Source organism: Crinia signifera, chromosome 7 (genome assembly GCF_055691185.1).
Source record: "Crinia signifera chromosome 7, ASM5569118v1, whole genome shotgun sequence".
NCBI classification, from domain to species: domain Eukaryota; kingdom Metazoa; phylum Chordata; class Amphibia; order Anura; family Myobatrachidae; genus Crinia; species Crinia signifera.
The window spans coordinates 181,647,496-181,674,354 of NC_139223.1; the positions used below are offsets into that span (position 1 = coordinate 181,647,496).

At 48.3% G+C, this 26,859-nt stretch overlaps 1 protein-coding gene across 4 annotated transcripts in view; it reads right to left on the bottom strand.

Moving 5' to 3' along the window:
* The window catches only part of AGAP1 (ArfGAP with GTPase domain, ankyrin repeat and PH domain 1), a 346,471-nt gene extending 323,020 nt beyond the window's left edge, over positions 1–23,451 (bottom strand). Inside the window, exons 1-2 of one of the 4 annotated variants that reach the window (XM_083154566.1) lie at positions 23,367–23,451; positions 14,702–14,898 (exon numbers count right to left, since the gene is read on the bottom strand). In XM_083154566.1, the coding sequence (XP_083010692.1) occupies positions 14,702–14,864 (163 nt within the window). In that variant the 5' untranslated portion in view covers positions 14,865–14,898; positions 23,367–23,451. Of the gene's footprint in view, positions 1–14,701; positions 14,899–15,402; positions 16,488–23,366 lie in introns of those variants that run through there. The other 3 variants (XM_083154565.1, XM_083154567.1, XM_083154568.1) reach the window with 3 other exon arrangements.
* Positions 23,452–26,859: the final 3,408 nt, after the last annotated feature.

Sequence of the window (26,859 nt, forward strand, 5' to 3'; positions counted from 1 at the left end):
AGCACCGGGCATCGCCGTCTAAGGCGGCGCTGGGCTTCCCCGTGAAAGCAGTCGGGCAGGCACCAGGCTGTTTTAGCGGGGCGCTGCTAGAGAGGCAAGGCGCATATTGCCCTTTAAAAATCGGGCAGGGCGCAGCACCCCGCTAAAACAGCCTAGCGGGAACACTATCTATATTGCAGTGTAGAAATAGTCAGTATTTTCCCTGCACTGAAACAAAATAACTCACCCAAATGTAACTCTCTGTACAAGTTACATCTGCCCCCCCCCCCCCCCCTGCAGTGCACATGGTTTTGTCCATTGATAAGGAATTAGCTTTTGCGAGTGAACCAGAATAAGGGCCTAGATATGAAGCGTTTGATTGAAAAAAACAAAAACAAAAGGAATTCAGGTTAGACCTTATAACAGATACTCCGCCAAACCAAACAGAGGCAACGGGCTATCATACGGACAGTGGTACGCAGGAAATATCCAGAGGACATGTATGTTTGTAGTGAGCCGATACCTACAATCACAATTCTTCACATGAAGTCACACTGCCCAATCAGATAATCTTCTAACACACTGGCTGACTGGACACAGTACAACCACCGCTTTATACAATCTTTCTCCAGTGAACAGCGTGGCTGGAGCAGTGGTTAGCGCTGCTGCCTCACAGTACTATCTGTGCTGACTGTGGGCCAGATTCTCTAAGCCTCAAAAGTGATAAAATGGAGAGTGATAAACAGCCAGCCAATCAGCTCCTACCTGCCATGTCACAGACTGTGTTTGAAAAATGTCAGACAGGAGCTGATTGGCTGGTTGTTTATCACTCTCCATTTTATCACTTTTGAAGCTTAGAGAATCTGGCCCAATGTACGTTATCTCTGCGTTTGCCCTTATTTCCTCCCACACCCCAGAAACATATGGGTAGGGTTAATGGACCCCGACACAGAAATGAACCCTAGCGTATATGTGTGTCCGTGCAAAAGAGATTAGTAGATTGTAAGCCCTACTGGGACGGGGACTGATGTGAATGACTCCATCTCTGTAAATCGCTGTATAATATACAGTATACGCTACATATAGATAATGTAATAAATAAAATAAATCCGGGCTCTACGAATGTTTCCGAAATCAATATTCTGGTATATAGAACAAGAACCCCGCGTGTTTTATAAGCCTGGGTAATCGCTGTAAGACGTCTGTGTTCCCACAGCTAATCACAGAGCCTGAGCAGATGTTACTCCTGGCAACCAACAAGTCTACAGTGAGAGAACGCAGATGCACACAGTCTGAGACATCTAGGGGAAGGAATACACGATAGTAAAAGTAGTCGCCAGCGTCTAGATCGACGGTAATAGAAGATTGACACAAGGTAAGGTTTGACAAGAATGCGGTCGACAGTGACTAGGTCAATAGAGTTTTTCATGTTTTTCTGGTGTCTGTCAACATAGGTTGCCATGGACACCGTATAAGTGTACTGCGTCTCCTCGCGGGCTCGGTGCATCGCTGCGCACGGCACACTATTTTATTCCCCCACTGGGATGGGAAAATATGAACGAGTCGGTAAAAGCAGCAAAAAAAAAAATCATGAAAAAGTTGCGTCAACCTTGTGACTGTCAATCACGTTTCCGTCGATCTTTAGCTTGCGTCGATATTCTGTTACTGTCGACTTAGACGTGTTCACTATGTTTAGGCATCAAACTAGACACGTTCGACCATTAGTAATACCAGGTGACTGTGAATCTAGACTGTGTAGATCCGTCAACCGTATACGGTATAACACAGAGCAGGACATAAGTGTGTATAGAATATGTTGCGTAGTTTCGCTCTGCACTTGCCACATGTGTACTGCGTCCATCCTGTTGCATACCCCTGCTTAAACCTGGATTATAACTTAGGCCATGTGCAGCTAGGGCGCGTTCACACATGCAAGACACGGACAGGAGCACGCATACACCTAGGAAACGTATTATTAATGGGTGGTCAAGTGGTGGATTAGAACCATACTGGCCACCAGAGGGCTGCTTGTGATTGGTTGATTGCTAACACTTCGCTGGTGACGATTGGTGGAGCTGTCCTTCCTCCGGCATACATTACACATCTGGGGGTCTCTTTTTGCTTTATGTAGCTTCCACTTGTATGCTGCATCTCTGTGGAGGTGGTCCAACTGGAACCTGACAGGTTTAACCCCACGTGTGCTGCTGAGCGGAACACCGGAGCAATATGCTCTACCTTCTGTGTTCTGCAAGTAAGAGACAAGTGGAGAACATGGAGGATGAGCAGCACAGCCGGTGCCCACAAAGCTTCACACCTCCCCCCTTATGCCAATGCTGTTGCTAGGTTCCTCAGTTGTGTGTCCTTGTTTTACCTTATTTATTTATTTATTAACAGTTTCTTATATAGCGCAGCATATTCCGTTGCGCTTTACAATAGCAGACAGTGATACAACAAAACAGTGTATTTACAGACAGTCAAAATGTAGGAGGGCCCTGCTCGCAAGCTTACAATCTATAGGGAAATAGGCATTGATACATAAGGATAGATACTGTATTCTTTATTGCATCGATTTCACCAGAACGCAAGGTTCTATGACTGGTTCTGGTATTTGATAAGCTTGCCTGAAGAGATGAGTCTTCAGGGAACGCTTATAGGTTTGGAGACTGGAGGAGAGTCTTATTGTGCTTGGGAGGGCATTCCACAGAGTGGGTGCAGCACGAAGAAAGTCCTGCAGTCGGGAATGGGAGCGGGTAATGAGTGTGGATGAGAGACGCAGATCTTGGGAGGAGCGTAGAGCACCACTCCAAAATAAATGATGGAGAGGTCTCAGCTGCGGCGCTTCTTCTGTCTTCCTATGTTTTCCATTGATGCCTGGCTGCTGATGATGGGGATAAGAATCACAGTCTCGGGCATCATCTTATAAGTGCTTAACCGGGGGCAGAACCGGGGACCACATCGGTATGATGCGGACCAACCTACTGGGCGACCACACATGCTCTGCAGGCTCCGTCACCCTCCTATGGGCGACCACAAATGCTCTGCAGCCTCCGTCACCCTCCTATGGGCGACCACAAATGCTCTGCAGGCTCCGTCACCCTCCTACTGGGCGACCACAAATGCTCTGCAGCCTCCGTCACCCTGGATGACACTCCTGCCGTCAGGAAGAAAACATTGCAACACCATTAACAGAGAAGCACTTCGTACAGAAATACTCATCGTTTCTTACATTAGACACCGTTGCAACTGACGCAGTACCAGGATGAGCTGTCTTGGTCACTAAAGTGCACTCCAACAGTCACCCCTTTGGGTCTCCGCTTGCAGCCACGTTGGCAGAAGTGAAAACGGGCGGAAGCGTCACTACGGCGACTTACTGAAACAATTATAAAGTGAGAGGATTTTTGGCACATTAAGGCATGCATCCGCTGGCCATGCATCCGCTGGCCATGCATCCGCCGGCCACGCATCCGCCGGCCACGCATCTCAGAGGCGGCTTCCAATAGCCAGAATAAACTGGGGGGTCTGTTATTCCTTATATTAAAGAACGGTTGCTAATATGTTTATTATTGTCAGCTAGATCTACATTTGCAGAAAATAAAGGTGAATTTATTTATTTATTTATTAACAGTTTCTTATATAGCGCACACATATTCCGTGGCGTTTTACAGAGAATATTTGAACACTCGCATCAGTCCCTGCCCCAGTGGAGCTTACAATCTATATTCCCTACCACATGTACACGCACACACAGACATTCTAGGGTTCATTTGTGTTAGGAGCCAAATAACCTACCAGTATATTTTTGGATTGTGGGAGGAAACCGGAGTGCCCGGAGGAAACCCACGCAAGCACAGGGAGAATATACAAACTCTGCACAGTGAGGGCCCTGGTAGGAATGGAACCCATGACCTCAGCGCTGTGAGGCGGTAATGCTAAACATTAGGCCCCTTTCACAAGCTCTGGCGAAACCCTGCACGCCCAAAAGCCGTGCCGTACACAGAAGTTAATAATGGACATGATTGTGTATATTCACAGGGGACGGTCACGGCCGACTGTCACCTCTGGAAGGACGGCTGCGGCCATCCCCACCATTCTAAACTTCTATGTGCGGCATGGTATATATATATATATTTTCGAAATGAAGCAAGCAGTGGCACTCGTAGGATTTTTCAAAACGTGCAATGCAATAGGTACAACAGCCAAAAACCAACGTTTCGGGGCTGGCACGCCCCTTTGTCAAGGTGTGGGTGAGTAATACATATACATACATACATATATATATATATATATATATATATATATATATATATATATATATATATATATATATATATATATATATATATATATATATATCCATCTGCCGCTATACAGGACCTCAGCAACCTGGGGAAACAGAAGTAGTAATTGCTGAAGCTCAGTAATAACCTCATGTGAAAACTTCCTTGTACAGTTACTGTGAGAAGCGCTGACACATGTATCGGTGAGGAACGTCAGGCACTGTGAGAAGCGCTGACACATGTATCGGTGAGGAACGTCAGGCACTGTGAGAAGCGCTGACACATGTATCGGTGAGGAACGTCAGGCACTGTGAGAAGCGCTGACACATGTATCGGTGAGGAACGTCAGGCACTGTGAGAAGCGCTGACACATGTATCGGTGAGGAACGTCAGGCACTGTGAGAAGCGCTGACACATGTATCGGTGAGGAACGTCAGGCACTGTGAGAAGCGCTGACACATGTATCGGTGAGGAACGTCAGGCACTGTGAGAAGCGCTGACACATGTATCGGTGAGGAACGTCAGGCACTGTGAGAAGCGCTGACACATGTATCGGTGAGGAACGTCAGGCACTGTGAGAAGCGCTGACACATGTATCGGTGAGGAACGTCAGGCACTGTGAGAAGCGCTGACACATGTATCGGTGAGGAACGTCAGGCACTGTGAGAAGCGCTGACACATGTATCGGTGAGGAACGTCAGGCACTGTGAGAAGCGCTGACACATGTATCGGTGAGGAACGTCAGGCACTGTGAGAAGCGCTGACACATGTATCGGTGAGGAACGTCAGGCACTGTGAGAAGCGCTGACACATGTATCAGTGAGGAACGCCAGGCACGGCACGGGGGAGAGCAGGGACAAGCACTGATACAAACTATGAATGGAGGCTGGTAATTGTAGAGCGCACACACACTAGATCCAAGTCTTCATTCACTGCTACAGATCATTGTTATCAGCTGAGTGCCTTGATTTAAGGGCGGCAGCACTAATTACACGTGTGACATTATTCTCCCATGCATGCTACACGTCTGTAGTGCACAGCACAAGAACCGCTCACGGTTACATATCTTCAGCTATTTTACATAAGAAAGGTTTTTTGTTTTTTTTAACGGAACAATGGTTCTTTAAATACAGCCGGGTATAGATCAAAGCTCCGACATTCATTAGGTTGGCACGAAAAAAAAAAATTGTGTCAATGTCAACATTAAAGCACATGGGCTTTTTCACAATGTCGACATAGTGCATGTTGATGTTTGTTGTTGACCTATTGACTCTGTTGAACTAGACACGGTCGACCAATCATCCGGATACCATATAGCCAATTGGAATATGGTCATTAGGTTGACCTTATAGAAGGTCGAAATTATAGGTCGACATGCGTTGGAACGTCGGCACCAGCATTAGTTCGACAATGGAGTTTTTCACATTTTTGCTTCAGCCGACATGTGCCGACAGGAGGCATTTCATACCTTACCATCCAGTAGGACATGGAGGGAGAATAGAATAGTGCGTGGAACATGGCAAACGCATGCGGTACACTTCGATGGTGTCCATGTCGACTATGTCAACATTCGGAACCAAAAACAAAAATTCATGTCGACCTAAAGTTGACCCAATGACCCAATTGACACCCTGATAGTGTTAACATGACCTAATTCCTGTCACTATCCAAGAATAAAACACTTGCACACACCAGCGGCAGACACGTGTGACATATGTGCCAAGGGGGTCATCTGCGGTTCTCTCCAATCTGCATTCACAAATAAGTCCAATTATCCCAATCAATTCCAGGTGGATTATAAGGTATCGGGGCTGTTTCAGGACAACACATGCTGTCAGCATCCGCCAGAGATAACGCAGCCTGTGTCCGGCTAAGAGCCTGTGTGTGTACAGCGGAATCAGTAAGCAGGTCGGTAATCAGAAGGTATTAGAGTTTGTTCTGAATAATTAGCGTTTGTTCTGAATAATTGTATGTAGCGGTCCTATAAACGGTGCATTATGGAGTTTGAGTGATGTGTGGAACACGAGTGACAGCGATGTCAGCACGCTGGGGGATGCAGTGGTTGGAAGTGACGCAGGGTCATTCGCCTCCCACAATCATTTCCAGATGTGGGCACTAACATGCCAGCTACCCCCACCAGTCAGATGTGTACATCTAGGAGGTGGTGAAAGGTTCGTGGCTGAGGGGTAGATGTATAAAGCAGTGATAAGGGAGGAGAAGGGAGCCAGAGGAGGAGTGGCCCATGGCAACCAATCAGCACTGACGTAACATCTATAATTTGCATAATATAAAATTATACAGAGCAGCTGATTGGTTGCCAGATGTAACATGCGCAGAGAGAGTTACATTTGGGCGAGTGATTTTGTTTCTGTGCAGGGTAAATACTGGCTGCTTTATTCTTACGCTGCAATTTAGATATCAGTTTGAACAAACCCCACCAAAATGTAACTCTCTCTGCACATGTTACATCTGCCCCACCTACAGCGTCGCATGTTTTGCCCATTAAAGAAGGAGTTTTCTTTTGAAAACCAACGTGAATTAGGCCCTTAGTGTTAAAGCAAATTATCCTCCAAACCAAACAAGTTTGACACCCGGAACCCACGTTCTGTACAAAAGTATACTGCTAGCAACAAACAGAATTAGTCATTTGTCAACAACTATACTATTAAACCAGAGAACGCCTCATATTTACTCTCTATGACCCGGCAACAGTTTCCTTAATACAGAGACCCAAAACATTCTCACTTCACTCTTCCCACAGTATCCCTGCTGTTCATTTAATACCTCCAAATGTCTTATTTCCTTCCCGAGGTCAGCGCCAACCCTTCACAGTAATGTATTCAGCAATGATCAAAAACAATAATGATTTATACAGATGAGTCGCCAAAGTACAAGTGGAGACTTCATACTATGCCCAGCGGTGTGAGCTCCGCTGCAAACCAAGACAGTTACCCCAAATTACAACTTGTGTGTTTATTTTTATGTCATAAAGCATGCAGCCATACGTTATACTATATGACTTTCCATACATGGAAGCATCAGTACAATAGACCTCAATAGAACAGCATTCATGTAGGGCAAATTCCAGAAATAAATTGGTAGATTAGGAAATAGATTTACAAAATCTTTTATAAATGAAAAGTATAGGTGTCACCTAGCAATCAATTACATCCTATCTGTTGCATCATAGAAAATGGTCAAGCAGAAAAAAAAAATCTACCCCTTTGTTTTAGATCCATTCAGTATCGTCAGAAATTCACCGGATGCTGCCATATTTATGTGAAAGTTTGCACACTGCTCTGAACCACCGATGTGGATCTAGAATATGACCTTATACGTTTGTCATTTCATCTGTTAATGTAGCATCAATTAAAGCAAATAATGACATACAAACATGCGGGAAATGTCACTGCTTTAATGATAAAAACAACAAAACGGAATATACTCATCAGTGAATCCAAGGACCCCAGGGCTATTGTCAAACAAGTACATAAATTGCTAGCGGGCTAGAGCTCATTCAATTTCCAGTTTTAATCTCTCATGTCCATGCGGAGCTGTAAAACACGCCTTTCATAGGAGACCAGGGGCGCACGTTTAACGTGTAATATTTTTGGCTAATAGTAAGTAACCACGAATGTATGTAGGAGGGACTGTAGCAGGAATCTCCAATACCTGCTCCCCTCACGGCTGAACCCCCGCATCGGGTCCCTCGGCTACATCGGTGTTGCTCCCCATAAGTCCACATAGACATATCAATCAGCACAGGTTGATGCCTTTACCCCTCTCAGGTTACCAAATCTGGGGCTCACACATACCTTAAAGTGGCCCTGTTGCAATGGCTTTTATTCTGGTTCACTCGCAAAGGCAAATTCCTTCTGAAAAGGACAAAACCATGTGCACTGCAGGTGGGGCAGATGTAACTTGTGCAGAGAGTTAGATTTGGGTGGGGTTTTACTTTAAAGTGAGTTCTATTTTGCAGTGTAAAAATGAAGCAGTCAGTATTTTCCCTGCACAGAAACAAAATCTAATTCTCTCTGCACATGTTACACTCTGGTTAACGCTGCGAGTTAACAAGAATAAAGGCCAATATTTTGCCTACTGTAAAACCAGTGCTTTACTTCCACATGCCTCAGGACAGAAGGGGTTAATCTACCTGTCATGTGACAGAATGCAGTGATGCTTAGCGAGCTACCTGTATTACCCCTAGGAAAATATTCCTTACAGTGTATACACACACCCTTGTTATACCCAGGCTGACGGTATACACACCTCGTGCCAGACACTTAGTAACTATGAGAATCCTAAACGCTATGGCAGCAATAAAAGTCTGTGTATGGCAGTGGGGATTTGGGCATTGGGGGGGGGGCCTTTCAGTCATACTCAGTGCGTCTTGCAGCACCATACATATGTCCACATCTTGTAATCGCTGTATTACACAAATGGGAGGTTTCTCTTGATCTGAAATGATGCATCGGCCGTGGTTTTACGTCCCCACTCTAGTGATCAGCAATAATCCTGTAAACGGCGGATTTTCATGGCTGCAGCTATACATCGGAAATCCCACAAAGTCACTGATGTGCAGACTGCAAATGTGCCTCAGATCCGGGATCATCCCATTAATCTGCTCTGCTCGCCTTGGAGTAGGTTTATAAATGTGCTAATATTCTTACAGGGAAAGGCTGAGTCAGGGATCCATTGTCAGGCCTGTCCTGCTTACTTAGTGGTGCGGCGCAGGTCTTGTTTGAGTGCAGATATCACAGGTCAATGGTGCGTGAAATGTCGCTCCTGCAGACACTACTATGCAGAACCTGTTTCACCTCTACTGGGGCTAGGTGCAGGCTGCCTTCTCGTGCCCCAGGGACACACATACTGGAAGGTGCTTGACTGCCAGGGATCAGGCCACATGGTCTATCCATGCTGATATGGAATAAGAAAGCTTTATTTAAAGTACAGGAGCAGAACCGGTGTTTGCTGTCAGACTTAGAGCGATTGCATTACACTACATACCATGATCTCACACACATAAACCAGCATGCGTTATGTAAGATGCGATCTGAAGCGTAGGCCAGTTTGGCCGGTCCGGCCGGTCCCATGACAAAGGTCAGCAATGAAACCACCGTTCTAGAAGGCATATTACAAAGACCCAAGCACAAAGAAGCGCAGTTCCGGAGATCACGGTGAAAGACATTGAGCAAATCGCAGCGAGGTCACCGACCTGAGGATACCATTTAGGATCCAATGTAAAAGCAGGTGGAGCGTTTGGGAGTCTCAAAGTTTGCATGACTCCACCAGATACAGTACTGTCCGGGGGTTCAGTATGATTTACCTAGAGTCCAAATCCCAGCGGCCAACATACTGACCACCATTGGCCTATGGTCAAAATGCAGACAAATTCTGACAAATGTTGACAGGGCAAAAAGTACACTTTCTGTTTTTGGGTGTCTATGTCGACATGTTCACCATAAAAGTTTACCGCGTTCCCCTCCTCGTCCACTGCGAAGGTAAAGTATTGACAAGTCAGTTTCAAATAAATAAATCATGACAGACTTTTTGACAATTTCAGCATAAGGAATGTTGGTATTTTGAACGTGTCGGCATAATTAATGGCATAATTAATGGTGGCATTTAGAATGTGTCGGCGTTTTGACCGTCAGTCAATGGTGGTTCGTATTTTGACCATTAGGATTTTGACGTAGGAGTATACACTTATCATATTTAATACATATTTTCCCTCTGGATACCTGTTCCGTAACACTCCCAAATGATTCCATGCCATCATAAACAAGATATACAGTCTCTGGAACTGGCCGCGGAGGGGCTAGTGAAATGCAGCAGTGCAGTAGCCATATTTGCCAGGCAGGTGCCATGACAGACAGCGACAGGCATCACACACACACACTGCGGGAGGGAGTCACAGGCATCTGCAACGTAACAGCTGATGAAATACTTCCAGGCCGGCCACAAGCACATTCTAGGGGCATGTAAAGCTAAAGTAGGACAAATTAGTCTGTACGTCAGCCAGGGGCCATTCAGGCCTAGGAAGGAGCATTCCATTTCATAATACTGCTGACTCGACCCACAGCATCCTAATCCCATGTCAGCATTCTGACAATATTTAAAGACAATAACATCTAACTCACGTTTTGGAACAAGAAAGTGCAACTAGTGCATTATTACATAACCTAGGACAACACCATTCATTATATTGGTAAATAAGCTGAAACTGACGGGGCACAGACCTACTACAAATTAAAAATGTAATCGAATATAGTGCTCCTTCTAGGAATTGGTCAGGGCAGGATGGTGCTGTACTGGGGCAGCATGAAAGCGGCGGACCGTGCCCGCCGACGTCATCAAATGGGCTGTGCCCGGCAGCCGACATCAAAGTGGGCGGGCCCAGCTGCCAACGTCATCATTGAGGGCGCCGAAGTCGCTGCCGTGGAATCGTCTGGTCATTAGGTCGACACAAGCATTAGGTCGACGATAAAAACTGTCGACATGGGGTTTTCACTTTTTTATTTTCAGCCGACATGTACCGACAGGTGGCATTTCATGCCCTACCATCCACTAGGGCATGAAGGGAGAATATAATAGTGTGCCAAGCATAGCGAGGCACCGTGCCCGAAGTATGGTGAGCATCACTTTAAACAGACTTTAAACAAACTTTAAAATAATCACTTTAAACGGACTTTAAAATAAGTGTATTTCATGGTAACCAATCACATAAAAAAAGCATTCAATATAAAATAAAGCCACAAACAGCAGCTCATCGCAGTAACAATATAATGTCTGAAACAGCGACAGATATGCAGAGATCTCTGGAACTGTAGTAGAGAGATTGTAACACCACAGGTGTGCAAATCACACTGTGAATGACCTCACACAATAGTGTCTCACCTAGCAGATAACAGATGTTCTTTGCCCACTGAGGCCTGGGTGACAACAACGAAGGACTTAGATGTGAAACCAAATAAAATGTCACGTGAGGCAATAATGACACACAATACCTGTCAGGTGTTTGCACAGCGTGTGTGATTAAACAAATAACACTACTTCTGTGTGATACTGATCGACAGCACAGGGAAGCTGGAGTCCAGGTTCCTTCATGCAATCTGTAATGTATTTACAAGTTGAGAAAAGTGTTGCATTTGCGAACTACCTGCCAGGTCAGCACTGCAGAGCAGCACAGAACGTCCCAGCAGGCAGCGCTGCCAAATTTCATTCCCCACCAACCCTTTAGGCATAGCTGTGCCACTGATCAATCATGAATGATTCAGCAGCAGATGTACAGTAGGATTTGGATTACTCCCGAGGAAGCCGTAACCTGCTTCCAATTTAAGCATTAACAATAGGACAGCCCTCATTGCACTGTAAACAGCCATGGGGGTATTTATCAAAACACGGATAGATATAAAAGCACTAACCAATAATTTTATTTATTTATTCCCAGTTTCTTCTATAGCGCAGTATATTCCGTTGCGCTTTACAATAGGAGACAGTGATACAACAAACAGGGTATTTACAGACAGTCAGAGGTAAGAGGGCCCTGCTCGCAAGCTTACACTCTATAGAACCAATCAGCTTCTGTCATTTTACAGACGGTTTGTAAAATGAGGACCACTGTTCTATGAGGTACAAGCAAGGTTACCTTGGCTAGATCGCCAACTTTATAATAGCCTAGGAACCATCTGGGTAGCTGGAATAGCTTCTGGCCTGTAAAAACTACACCCACATCCCTCCCCCCCCCCCCCCCCCAAAAAAAAAAAATGATACATCCTCCCAATGAGATGTACAGAATGAAATATACATTAAAAAAAATGACAGGTACCAAACACTTAAGCCAGCAGTTATTGGTCAGTATACAAGGACAGCAAGCAAACAGCTAGGCCCTGATTGGATAGCAAATTATCTGTAATCCCTGCATTAGTCCTAAACACTTTATCATCACACCCATGGTATAGTTAACCACTAAAGGTAATCCTTACTTGGACTAAACGGGTTGGGATCATTGGGGGTCTACAGCATGATGGTCGACAGTCATTAAGTCGACATGTGAAAAGGCCGACATCGGAAAAGGTCAACATGGTTCTAGGTCAAAAGGTCATTAGTTCGACAGGTCGTTAGTTCGACAGGTCATTAGTTGGACAATGTCTATGTCGCTATGCGTCGGGCACACTATTTTATTCTCCCACCACGCCCTAGTGGATGCTAGGGCATGAAATACCGCCTGTTGGCACATGTTAGCTCAATGAACAGTGAAAAACCCCATGTTGACATTTTGACTGTCGACCTAGACATTGTCGAACTAATGACCTTTCGACCTAGAACCATGTCGACCATTTCCTATGTCGACCTAGACCCGTGTCGACCTTTTCCCATGTCAACCTAATGGTGTCGACCTAATGACTGTCGACCATCATTCTGTAGACCAAATGACCGCATCCCAGACTAACCTAGATCAGACTGTAAAAATATACACACGGGGGCGATAGGGGCTATAATCGCTCGAAATATGGTCGCAGGCGACCATATTGCCAGTGATTGGGAGTGTGCTCCGGCGATAAATCGCCAGGTGCGCGCTCCCGTTTTCTGCCCCATTGTAATCGCTGGTCGCAGGAGCTTGCTCCTGCGACCAGCTAATTACCTCTGCGGCTCCCCCAGCAGAGGTTCCCTTTCCTCAGCGACCATCTCTGGTCGCTGATGAAAAGGAGACACTGAGCAATATATTGCTCAGCAATATATCTCCCCCCGTGTGTACGCACCTTTATAGTTATTAAACATTTAGATTGCGTGTGATGTCTGAGCTGTGAAAGGTCACTGTGAAAACAAATACAGCAACAATTGCACACACCTGCATACGTACTACGGGTGCGCCAATCTGGATGCACTCAACACTGTAACATGTGAACCTCCTGCCCCAAATTAATGTTTTAAATGATGAAAAGTCAATTAGGATTTAATTGGACTAGACAGAAAACCTGTCACTGGTCCCCCTTGTCTTGTGTCTGGGGATCATCCACAGGCCTGACTAAGCCATGCTGTCATCTGTTCAGTTGCCAAATGACCAGACCAGAGAAATCTACCACCGATTTTACAGGAATTCCGATTAAGGGTCCAGTAGTTTGGTGGCAGGTTGTAAGAACCCTCCCTGTAGGTGTGTAGAAATAATGCTATACTCCATTCATTATAATTTGGCCAAAGCAACCTTCTAGTTCAAATTTGACAACACTGGTTTAAAAAATGCAGGTATTTACAGGTGTAATGTGTACCTATCCCCAACACCAAGGATGGGGAACCATTGGCCCTCCTCCAGCTGTTGTTGAACTCCACATCCCAGCATGCCCTGCATCAGTTTTGCTATTTGGCCATGCTAAAACTGTTGCAGGGAATTCTGGGATATGTAGTTCGACAAAAAGCTAGAAGGGCCAAAGGTTCCCCATCCCTGGTGTAGGGGATAGGTACACATTACACCTGTGAATACCTGCATTGCCCTACACACAGCCATGGGAGAAAACCAGAATCAGTGCCGTAGGAAACAGGGAATTTAGATTTTGCATTCCCAAAATCCATCAAACGAAGGATAACGGAAAGCTTCACCGGTACCGGTACCGGCACCGGGAGAGTCACGCGTTCACGCAAATCATATTAAAAAGCTGCGGTATATGACTTCCTAGCTCTTCAATACACTAATGAGTGACTGGGTCACCATAATATGGATATTATTCCCAGTTATAATCACCCAACATGTGTTCGTTAAATGGTGGGATAAATACATGGTAACGTTTCAAGTTCAACCCATTTCACTGTAAACAAAAGGAAGCAAGATGCACATGGAATGCTGAACAGCCCAGCAGCAATATTCTTATTATATGCACGACCATGCCCAGGATAATGGGAGTTTACAGCAAATATTTACAGCAATCTGCATTCCTCTGTTCCCATTGCAGCCGGCAAAGCATTGTTCCCACACTTCAGACTTTTTATGGAATTGTTCTTTTACCAATGCCTAGATTGGGGGGGGGGGGTGTCTTCCGAGCACCCGTACACAGACGCCAGCCTACATCGAGCTATGGAGGAAGGCCACATGTGCTAGCAAAGATTTTATTACTGCAGAATCTGTGCTAGCTCCTGAGGCAACACAATATGCCATATACACCCAATAGGTCCCCCTACAAATCTCTTAGGAGTAGGGGGGTCATCCGGCAAAGTGAGTGGGATCAAACAATAAAAGATTTCATTACATCCACATTGGCAATGAAGGGTTAAAAATGCAATGTGCTAACCGCACTGACAGCCCCAACTCTGCACACTGATAGCCATTAAATATTTAGGGTTAGGGGTACAGAAAGAGACAAGTTCCGAACCGGCGAGCCCACAACACAAGTATTCCAATGCATCAAGAGACAGCATCCCAGGTGCACCACACAAAGCACTGTGAGCCTTACCTTCTATGGCAATGACATGCTCCCGGATCTGGTTCTGCAGCCCAGGTTCGTCCAGTCGCTCCAAGAGTTCATATATAGAGTAGATATTGGGATGCACAGATTCGAAGCGCTGGATTTCGGCCCGAATGGCGGCCGAATTGGCCAGTTGCTGCTGGTAATTCATCCTTCCAGGCTGAAGAGGGCCTCACATATCCAGCCTGGGGGTGCAATGTAATATATTGGGGATAGATATAAAATAGGATGGAAAGGGCCAGGGCGATACAATGGGGTGCACTACTATGAGCAGCAAAGAATATGGGAGCAAAGGTGGGTATTCTCACGCATCAAGGGCGGGAGATTACCGTGGGACGGAAGCAAAACAAATCTTAAATCGGCAACAAATACAACGTTAAAGAACAAAACTAAACTAAAAGAATAGACGCAGGTCAGACAATAGTGCCTGTAAGGTCAGCAGGGTAACACCTGAGGCTACGAGGGCCCACAGAGAGAATGATGGTTATTTAAATGGGTCCATGATGAATTCTAAGCTACAGGCTGTATGCAAGAAGCAACGTGTAACGGATAAAGGCGAGTATGAGACATGGTAGCAGGCGCACGAATCACTTAGAATGAAGCCGAATATTATGATAGCTTACTGGCATGTCTGATTGGCAGATGAAAGATCTGTAAATAACAGACCTTTCACGTGAGATAGCAATTACCTGCTAGGGAGGATGTGGCTGAGAATATTGGGGATTGCTCGGCAAAATGCCTATACTGAGGCAGAAAGAGAAAATGAACAGAACCTATGTGAATGGGAGGATGTGGTTCAAAATGGGACCGATGTCATGAATGGAACGATGACTAAAGGGAACAAAATGGGTTTGTGCTGAGGAGGTGAGCGAATGTAAAGAAGGCTGACTGGAGTGGGGTCATCTGATGGAAGTGCATCAAATGGGGGATTGAATGGATGAATGGAGGCAGAAGAGGCTACATAGACAGTGGATGCTGTAGGCAAGGCCAGTATTGTAGTGGAAGGGCAGTGTTCTGAGAGGGGTCTAATGGAACATAGGGGGTACTGGGTATGAGATGATGGGTGACAGGGTGTACAGAGGGTGAGGTGATTGGAGTCAGGGTGTACAGAGGGTGAGCTGATTCAGGACAGGGGCTACTATGGGGAGAGTTGATGGAGGGCAGGGGGTACTGTGGGGTGAGCTGATGGAGGATAGCTGATGGTGGACAGAGGTTACTGGGGGTGAGCTGATGGAGGACAGCTGATGGTGGAAGGAAGGGGTTACTAGAGGGTGAGCTGATGGAGGAAGGCAGAGGGTAGTGGGGGTGAGCTGATGGTGGAGGGCAGGGGGTACTAGGGGGTGAGCTGATGGAGGACAGCTGATGGTGGAGGGCAGGGGGTACTAGAGGGTGAGCTGATGGAGGAAGGCAGAGGGTAGTGGGGGTGAGCTGATGGTGGAGGGCAGGGGGTACTGGGGGGTGAGCTGATGGGAGGACAGCTGATGGTGGAGGGCAGGGGGCACTGAGCGCTGCAGTCCCGGTCTCTAGCTCTCTCCCATGCTGCCACCAAGCACCGTGCGTCCGCCACCCTGTGCCGTGTCTGTCCTCACTGAGCGGCGGCGGCTCCGGTCCCGTCTCCCCGGCTATCTCTCCTTCTGTCCCCCACAGGTCGGTGTCCCGATCCCGCTGCTGCTGCTGTGTTTTCCTTTCTTCCTCCGTGAGTCTCTTCCCTTCTCTCCTCCTCCTTCTCCTCCTCACAGCAGCAGCCGCTCCTTCCTGTCTCCTCCCCCGGCCTCCTGCATCACACAGAGCCGGGTGCCTGCACCACCGCCGTCCTCATACCCTGCTACTGCTGGGCCAGTACTGCCCGGGGGGCTCCCTCTGCAGCGCGTCACCCAGTGCACCCACCCATACACACAGTCACCTCTATGGCTCTGCACTTACAGTCACCATAGCTGGAAGGAGATCATGGCTGCAGCAGGTGTTTGTCTGCATAAGAATGGCTGTCCTAAGTAGTGGGGCAAGTGATTGCAGAGCACTGTGGGTCTGAGGGTCTTTCTGCAGTCTCTGGTCCCCGTTGGCTGGTGGGGGGCATGGGAGGACTGGAGAGCACTGTTGGGGCTGATTGTATCTGGTCACCGGTGGGTGGTGGGGGGCATGGGATGACTGGAGGTCATGTATATGGTCACCAGTGGGGGGGCATGGGAGGACTGGAGAGCACTGTTGGGGCTGATTGTATCTGGTCACCGGTGGGTGGTGGGGGGCATGGGAGGACTGGAGGTCATGTATATGGTCACCAGTGGGAGGGGGGGGGGGGGCATGGGATGACTGGAGGTCATGTATATGGTCACCAGTGGGGGGGCATGGGAGGACTGGAGAGCACTGTTGGGGCTGATTGTATCTGGTCACCGGTGGGTGGTGGGGGGCATGGGATGACTGGAGGTCTTGTATATGGTCACCAGTGGGGGGGGGGGGGGGGCATGAGAGGACTGGAGAGCACTGTTGGGGCTGATTGTATCTGGTCACCGGTGGGTGGCATGGGAGGACTGGAGGTCATGTATATGGTCACCGGGGGGGGGGGGGCATGGGAGGACTGGAGAGCACTGTTGGGGCTGATTGTATCTGGTCACCGGTGGGTGGTGGGGGGCATGGGATGACTGGAGGTCACTGTAGGGGGCTGATTGTATCTGGTGGGTGGTGGGGGGCAGGGGATGACTGGAGGTCACTAGGGGCTGATTGTATCTGGTCACCGGTGGGTGTTGGGGGGGCATGGGATGACTGGAGGTCACTGTAGGGGACTGATTGTATCTGGTCACCGGTGGGTGGTGGGGGGCATGGGATGACTGGAGGTCACTGTAGGGGGCTGATTGTATCTGGTCACTGGTGGGGGGCAGGGGATGACTGGAGGTCACTAGGGGCTGATTGTATCTGGTCACCGGTGGGTGTTGGGGGGGGGCATGGGATGACTGGAGGTCACTGTAGGGGGCTGATTGTATCTGGTCACCGGTGGGTGGTGGGGGCATGGGATGACTGGAGGTCACTGTAGGGGACTGATTGTATCTGGTCACCGGTGGGGGGGCAGGGGATGACTGGAAAGCACTGTTGGGGAAGTGTCTCTAGGCAGCAGTGGGGGGGAGGGGGTGGGCATGGAAGGACAGGAGAGCTCAGTTGGGGCAGAGGATAACTGAAGAGCACATTTGTGGCATAGTGTCTATACACCAGTGGGGGGGAGGGGGGGTAGCAGGGGGTGAGGTACTTGTGTATTATAACGGCGCCCACGAAATCGGCCGCAAATCGCATGGAAAAATCGGATGCGATTTTGCGGCCGATTTTGGGCCGATTTTCGGCCGATTTCCGTCCGATTTTCGACCGATTTTCCACTTTTTCCGGCCAATTTGCATGCTGTTCCATTATTGCAAACCTTGCACACCCCCGATTTCCATCGTAGTGCATCGCATGCAATATAGTGGCATGTGATGCATGCCATGCGATGCATATGAAGCGATTCGATTTGTAATTGTACAATCACCCTGATGGGTGCTTACAATGTTAAATGCACCGCCATTGTTAACGCCACCCCCACTATCAACGCCAACCCGAAGCGTGGCGAGCGTAGCGAGCCCGCGAGGCGGCGGTACGCGTCGGTACGCGTCCTCCGACCTTTTCATACCCCCACTATCCACGTCGGCGTGGAGTTGATTTTAGATAGTGTGGCGAGCGCAGCGAGGGGACGCGGAATACATGTAAAGTAATCCGCGTCCCCTCGCGGGGCTCGCTGCGCTCACCACGCTTCGGGCTCGGTGGCTCGCTGCGCTCGCCACACTATCTAAAATCAACTCCACGCCGACGTGGATAGTGGGGGTATGAAAAGGTCGGAGGACGCGTACCGCCGCCCCTCGCGGGCTCGCTGCGCTCGCCACGCTTCGGGTTGACGTTGATAGTGGGGGTGGCGTTAACAATGGGGGTGCATTTAACATTGCAAATCACATCACATCGCATGCCACTTGCTGGCATGCGTTGCTATGCGATATTTAATTGTACAATCAGGGGCATTTTCCCGAAAATCACATCGCATAGTACCTGGGGGTGTGCAAGGATGGAATAACATGCAAATCATCAGGAAATGGCCGAAAATCGGCAAAAAATCGGCCGAAAATCGGACGCAAATCGGATGCAAAATCGCATCGCAGATCAAATCGGCCAAAAATCGGCCGCAAATCGGTCGATAAATCGGATGCGATATCGGATGCGATTTGGATTAAATCGGGCGCCGTTATAATACACAAGTACCGGGGGTGACCAAAGAGCACAGTTGGGGCGGAGTTACCATGGTCACCAGTGGAGGCAGAGGATGACTGGAGAGCACAGTTGGGGCAGAGTGTCTCTGGTCACCAGCGTGGCAGAGGATGACTGGAGAGCACAGTTGGAGCTGACTGTCTCTGTTCACCAGTGGGGGTGGGGGTATGGGGTGACTGGACAGCACAGTTGGGGCTGAATGTCTCTGTTCACCAATGGGGGGGTGGAGGCATGGGATGACTGGAAAGCATTGTTGGGGAACAGTGTCTCTGGTCACCAGTGAGGGGGTGAATGTATGGGATGACTGGAAAGCCCTGTTGTGACTGAGTGTCTCTGGTCATCAGTGGAAGGGGGAGGCATGGGATGACTGGATAGCACTGTTGGGGAAGAGTGTCTCGGGTCACCAGTGGAGGCATGGGATGACTGGATAGCACTGTTGGGGAAGAGTGTCTCGGGTCACCAGTGGAGGCATGGGATGACTGGAAAGCCCTGTTGTGACTCAGTGTCTCTGGTCACCAGTGGAAGGGGGAGGCATGGGATGACTGGATAGCACTGTTGGGAAAGAGTGTCTCGGGTCACCAGTGGAGGCATGGGATGACTGGAGAGCGCTGTTGGGGAAGAGTGTCTCAGGTCACCAGTGGAGGCATGGGATGACTGGATAGCACTGTTGGGGAAGAGTGTCTCTGGTCACTAGTGGAGACATGGGATGACGGGAGAGCACTGTTGGGGAAGAGTGTTTTTGGTCACCAGTAGGGGGTGGAGGCATGGGATGACTGGATAGCACTCTTGGGAAACAGTGTCTCCGGTCACCAGTGGAGGGGGGCTGGGGTTGCCTGGAGAGCACTGTTGGGGAAGAGTGTCTCTGGTCATTAGTGGGGGTTGGAGGCATGGGATGACTGGTGAATGTCTCTGGTCACCAGTGGGGGTGGAGGCATGGGATGACTGGTTAGCACTCTTGGGGAACAGTGTCTCCGGTCACCAGTGGAGGGGGGCTGGGGTTGCCTGGAGAGCACTGTTGGGGAAGAGTGTCTCTGGTCATTAGTGGGGGGTGGAGGCATGGAATGACTGGAGAGCATAGTTGGGCTGAATGTCTCTGGTCACCAGTGGGGGTGGAGGCATGGGATGACTGGAGAGCATTGTTGGGGAACAGTTTCTCTGGCCACCAGTGGAGGGGGACAGGGGTTGCCTCATAGGCAAACACAGGGAGGTTTCTGGTTGCCCAGAAACCCCCCTCCTCTTGGCAAGTGCCTTCAACTCTGACAATAGCACTTGTATATAATATAATCAATACAGCTGCCACCACATCATGCAGTGTAAGGGACAGAGCAGAGCTGCTGCACATGCTCTGTGGGAGCAGCTTGTTCTACCACATACACTGTAAATGTGGATCTGAGCCCTCAAAAATCACAATGGTCCAGAGAGCAGCTGCCAGGAGGAAGAGACAGGAGCATTATCATGAAGTGGGAGATTGTGAGCTTAGAAAGTGCAGTACTGGCTCTATTATGTTGGTGTATTTATGTTTAACCTTTTCCTGACCACTTATCTTATTTCAAATTTGAAACAGCCTATACTATAAACCATATGTACTGTTAAATATTAATACTGTATTCCATACAGTATCTAGTGTAAAAAAATACAAATTTTCAAGGCTGTTACCACTCCCCCAGACTCCCATACTTAAGGCCCATACACACTTAACGATTTTCAGCTGAAAATCGGTCAAAACAGCAGTAACCCAGTATGTATGCCCCCCAGATTGGCGACTAGCGATGATGCGCGCTCCCGCATCATCGCTAGTTAAGTGGTTCATCTGCTGGTTTTACCAGCAGATGTGGCGATGATGGATGGTTTTTCATCCATCATCGCCATGTGTGTACGCTGCCCCGGGCTGAAAGATTAACCACTTTCAGCCTGGCGGCCCGCCCCGCTGCCTCCCCCCGCCCCCTCGCCAGTGTCATATACTCACCCTGCTGTGGTCCGACTCCACACCGCGCCGCCCCGCTCATCATCTCCGGGCCGGCTGGCTGCTGCTGCTGCAAAGCCCAGCAGCCCCTGCTCCCCCGCTGATCACCCGGCCAGAACACAAAGCGCTACTGGCCCCGCCCCCGCCCTGCTCAAAACGGAGCACACCGCTGGTCACCACTGTTAAGTCAGTAATATATACATTGCTGGCACAGGTCAGCAATGTATATATTACTGGCACCACTGTGCACCAATGCTTATTAATTAGCCAGTTATTATATACATTGCTGGCACAAGTCAGCAATGTATATATTGCTGGCACCACTGTGCACCAATGATTATTAATTAGCCAGTTAATATATACATTGCTGACAAAGGTCAGCAATGTATATATTACTGGCACCACTGTGCACCAATGATTATTAATTAGCCAGTAATATATACATTGCTGGCAACATGCCAACAATGTATATATTATTGTCATCACTGCCCACCAATGTTATTCATATGCCAGTAATATATGCATTGCTGCCACGGGCCAGCAATGTATATATTATTGGCACCACTGCCCACCAATGTTATTCATATGCCAGTAATATATGCATTGCTGCCACGGGCCAGCAATGTATATATTATTGGCACCACTGCCCAACAGGCAGTAGTACAATTATAGCTCCCCCCCTCCATAAAAATTCTGCTGCCCCTCGCCACTGCCGCCAAACAGCCCCTCCTAGCCGTCGCCACCAAACAGCCCCCCCCCCCCAAATGCGCTGACAGCGCAGGTACACAGAACAGTACCTGCGCTGCTTTGATCCATCAGGGCCCAGGAGTGAGGACAGGGAAGCAGAGGCCAGTGTGTAAGGGCGAGCGGCGGCCAGTGTGTAAGGGCGAGCGTTGGGCCGGGTGGAATGGGAAGAGGCGACTACGTTAAGGGGGATCGGCAGGCAGGGTAGAAGGGGGAGCGACAGGCAGGGTGGAAGGGGGAGCGACAGGCAGGGTGGAAGGGGGACTGTCTGTGTGAGGACGCTTAGTGACCCGCCCCATGTGCATTTCATGGGGCGGGTCACTGAGCGTCCTCACCCAGACAGCCGGAGATAGAAGTAATAATCCTTACTGGATGCTGCAGATGCAGAGCTTTCCTCACACAGGACTCCTGACAGCCTCTGTGAGCGCCATGTCCCTGCGCCCCTGTGGCACCTGCTCCCCCCCCCGCCACTGCTAGGGCTGCTGAGCCCTAGTTACACCACTGCCACCTGGGGTTAAAGTGAGCCGGAATGGGGTGGAACTGCATTCCGTCAGCTCACTTTGCCCTGATGTCATCGCTAAAGGAGACAGCCGGGCAGAACGGTGGGAAAACCGGCTATCTCAGAGCAGGTCCATCCGTCTGTGGCGTGACTATTTCAAATGATGCCCCGGTTCGCGACTCATGAGCCAATCGGAGCTTGGGGCCCAGCAGCCAATCAAGAGCCACTGATGCCTGATTGGCTGCCGGGCCGCGAGTTCCGTTTCACTAGCGAGTTGTGAGCTGGCGCATCATTGAAATATTCATTGAAATGAAATGTTTTCCGTGCACATGGGTGGGATTTTGCCCGGTCAGGGGTGGAGTTTACTAGTGCTGGGCTCTGAATATATGCAGCCCAGCAATTAGTTCTGCATCAGGCCCCAAGAACAGGAATAAAATGGCCCCTGCTCCCACCCTTGGAATTCTAACCCCGCCCATTATGTAAATAGCCTTATAATGAAAGATTTTCATCAAAGTCTTTCGCCTCCTGAAAATCTCTCGCTCTTTGGGGAAAATAGCTCAGTGTGTACGCACTACTTTGGTGATAGCTGTATCTATCACAGATTTTGGCAAAGTCTTTTGAAATGAAAATCTTCAAGTGTGTATGGGCCTTTACTCCAATGTGCTGCAGTGGGAGATTTCGGATTACATTTGGAAACCCCCCTCTAAAAATCCTGCGTTTGCCACTGTGCCTGGAGAGCACATTTGGGGAAGAGTGTCTCTGGTCACCTGTGGGGGCAGGGGATGACTAGAGTACAGTTGGGACAGTTTCTGGTCACCAGTGGGGTGTAAGGATATATACCATGTGCTTTCACAAATGCAGCTTCCGTGCACTGAGTGAGCATATAGCACACCCACTGCTCTCCCTGCATGCTGCATCATATGGACTGAGCAATGAGCATGACCATTCACTCCCCCTGTGTTCCCAATATACTCGCTATGTATAATCTCATGAATGGTCCTATATAACTGTCAGTATCAGGCAGCGGGGAGGAGCTGCACTCGTTATGCATGACACAGCCCACGCCACGCGCGGCGTGATACTCATTCATTCACCAGTGATTTCTATCCCCTGCAGGTTCTCTCTGCCTCGCTGCTGATTCACCTCATTCAGCAGCACATTATTATTATTACCTGCTCGCAGCAACGTATTACCACGGCCAGCTCACCCCGCCCCCTACCTTCTTCTCCGCGCTATGATTGGCTGTTTCGATTTTCCTCTCACTGACGCGAACGAACGTCTTGCGCACATGACCGGGCACGTGATACGGTCATAAAAGGATCACGGGAGTTGTAGTTCCGCCTGTAAAGCAGTCCTAAAGTGACCCGAGGCTCGCCGACCCCTAAGGAACTACAAGTCCCAATGTAGCTCACCCAAGAGCCCTCTCATATCATATTTAAATGATTTTTATCGCTAGAGTGAATTAAAATAAATTGGTACACCAGATTCTGGTGTACCAATATTTATTGGTACACCAGAACGTACTTTGATGTATTACTCTCAGCATGTTTCCAGTCTTCTTATACAGATAAATAATAATCAAGCATAAGGGGCCTTTTATTCAGTAGGTATTTGTGGGTACACATGCAAAAGAAAGCATTTCTCCATATGTACTACGGAGGAACTGCAGCTAATATCTCGCTACTTCCTCATCTTTGTGGCCACCGCTTATGCTATGGAAGTTACGTAGCATTATCGTCCGCTCACCGCGCTTCGGGCTCGGTGACTCGCTTCGCTTGCTACAATCTTACTAAAGGTAATAGATGGTGATGTGGGCACAGGATTTGTAATGGCTCCCTCACTGAAAATCCTTACGAAGCGGGGGACAATGGTGAATATTGCGGCTAACGTAACTGGTGTAGTGGTGGCCGCAAAGATGAGGAAGTGCCAGTATATCCAATATCTGGCAGCAATGCAGGCAGGGGACTTGTCCACCTTTCAGGAGGGGGCGAGAGGCAGGCCGGAACTTCGGGAGCCTCCCGGCCCCCCGGAAAGGTGCGCAAGCCTCCCATATGCCCTGCCACCCCCAGAACCCCGCATCTCCCCGAAGTCAATGATTAAATAATGCGATTCATGGCTTTCTGGCAATTTGAGTAATTTTAGCCCCGCCTCATTGAACACCCGCAAATCTCGGTATTTGCAGTACTGGGATGGGGCTTGATGATGTTGAGATAAGGCCCCCCACCGAAGTGCTGCTTGAGAGGAGACTCTAAAGGTAGGTAAGCCTGCTCCCAGCAATTCCGGTGGGCATAGGCAAGTAAGAAAGCTGTAAGGCATATGGTTTCTTGCCAACTATTGATGATTAATTGCCATCTGACATTGAAAGTGATCACTGGCCATGAAAGTCACATTTTGGGTGATCGCTGCGTTTTTTACATGAATTGTAGGCGTCTGCTTCTGCGCAAACCTCAATGGAACAGTTAACTCATCGATCACCATCCATAGTCAGGCAGCGAGGTAACTTGAACAAGTTCTTACTTGTTCTATGAATCTTTGTGGTGTCTTTGGAGCCCTCTGGTGGCAGAACATTTTCTCAACATGATTCACAAATATTTTTAGTTTTATAAATATAGAGACATGTATACCGCTTTCACACTGCAAAAACTTTTAAAAAACCGGTATTTTTATACAGGATTTAAAACAGGTCTGAGCCTTCACATTGCAGTAGATTACTGTTTTAAATACCGTTTAAGCACCATTAACATCAGTCAACCCGTTTAATCCCCTGAACACGTTTCAAGGCAGAATGCAGGTCTGTAATCTGTTGTTTTTACTAAATACCATTTCAGAGCCATTCTCACTGTAGGACTCTGCTTTTTAAACATTTTGAAATACCGGTTATCTTTAACCGGTAAATCAACTCTGGCGCTTTCCCACTGCAGCCTTAAACGTTTTGAAGTGGGAAAAAAACGGCAACATACCGTTTAACAAGTGCGGTGTGAATTGAAATATTGAGCATAAGGCCCAATTGTTATTGCCGTCTCCTCCTGCACCCATACCAGTCACCTGAGATAGTGAGCAGAAATGCACTTAACGATTTGAGTGCCAAGGTTGCTGTGAGAGATCGTCAAAATATCCGTTAAAAATGTCAGCGTCGGTCACTGTACTTTTTATTTGGTGCAATATTTAACTAAACTTCAATGAATTGACTCGGCCGTATTTGTATTTATTTATATTAAAAGAACAGTCGCTGTGAGCGATGCTGGCATTTTTAGCGGATATTTTTAGGATGGAATTGCCCCAAAAGTATTACTCGGCATTAAGCTGTAGATTGTCCTGGTTGCCATCAAGATTTACAGGAAAAAGGACCGAAATAAATCAGCAAATGTATCGAGTGGAAAATAATCATCTTTATACAGTCCATTCACCGCAGAGTACAGTACATTGTTCTGATGCCAATACTGGGCACTACCATCTTGCCTAGATCATGTAATTTATTTCTAACCAATCCGAGACAGGTCTAGTCCAGGGTTGCCAACCCTCCCGGAACGGCCGGGAGGATCCCGAAAATCGGGTCCCCCTCCCGGCCCCCCGGAAAGGTGGGCAACCCTCCCGGATTCCGGCGGTCCCCTTCCCCCCCTCATGTACCTGGAATTGAAAGCTTGAAATTGCCACGGTTCGCGGCTTTTCGACGAAAGGAGCGGGGCTAAATAGGCAAATTGTCACATTTAGCTCCGCCCCCTCATCGGAGACCCGCATATTTGCATCACTGAGGGCAGGGACTGATGATGTCTCCATCAGGCCCCGCCCCCAGAAGTGATGTTGACAGTCTCCTCTCCGGCAGTGGCAAACGCAGGATTTTCAGACGGGGGTTTCCAGAGGGGCGGAGCAAAGCGCGGAAATGGACACTTAGGTGACCCAGTATATGCCGGGTCAGTTAAAGTATTATAGATAGACCAAATGTATATAAATAATAATAATAAAAACAAATATATATATGTGGGGGAAGCTTTGATGTCCCGCGGGTGGTAGGGGGTATTATATCAACCGCTCAGCATGTAGGGCCTGGATCAGTAATTTCCACTAATTACCCCTTTACTGCACAGATGGTGGGAGATGAGGTGGGAGAAGGGGGCATTGGGCTGAATGAAGGGGCCCTGATGCATAACTTCCAGGGTGGTAGAGGATGTTTAATATGCAGAGGAGGGGTGTATAGTGGAGTGGGCTTATTATTCATAATTTTCTGGTGGGAGGACAGCTTGCTTGACTGCAGATATCTCCAGTTCCTGGAACAAGATTTCTTAGATTGTAATGGAATTAAAAACTAGATAATCCCATCTACCAAATGGTATTGGGGACTAGGGGATGAGAGTTCAGGAGGCAGAGCAATCTGCCAACGAGTATATAAAACTACATAACAGGTGTGTGGAGCTGGAGCAGTAACCAGCTGCTGGAACGCTGATATCTCTGGTTCTGGGAACAGTAGAGACAAGCTGATAGTGTCCATCAAAGGAGGAGAGTCCCAGCTTTTGGAATATACCCTCAGAAAAACTCTACGTCAGACAGAACCTGAAAGATCTGACTGGGAAGAGCAATTAACAGGCTTGGATGGGGACCACTGCTTTGAAGTCAGATATCTCCGGTTCCCAAGGGCCGATTTTTAAAATTCTTGTACCCATGGAAAGA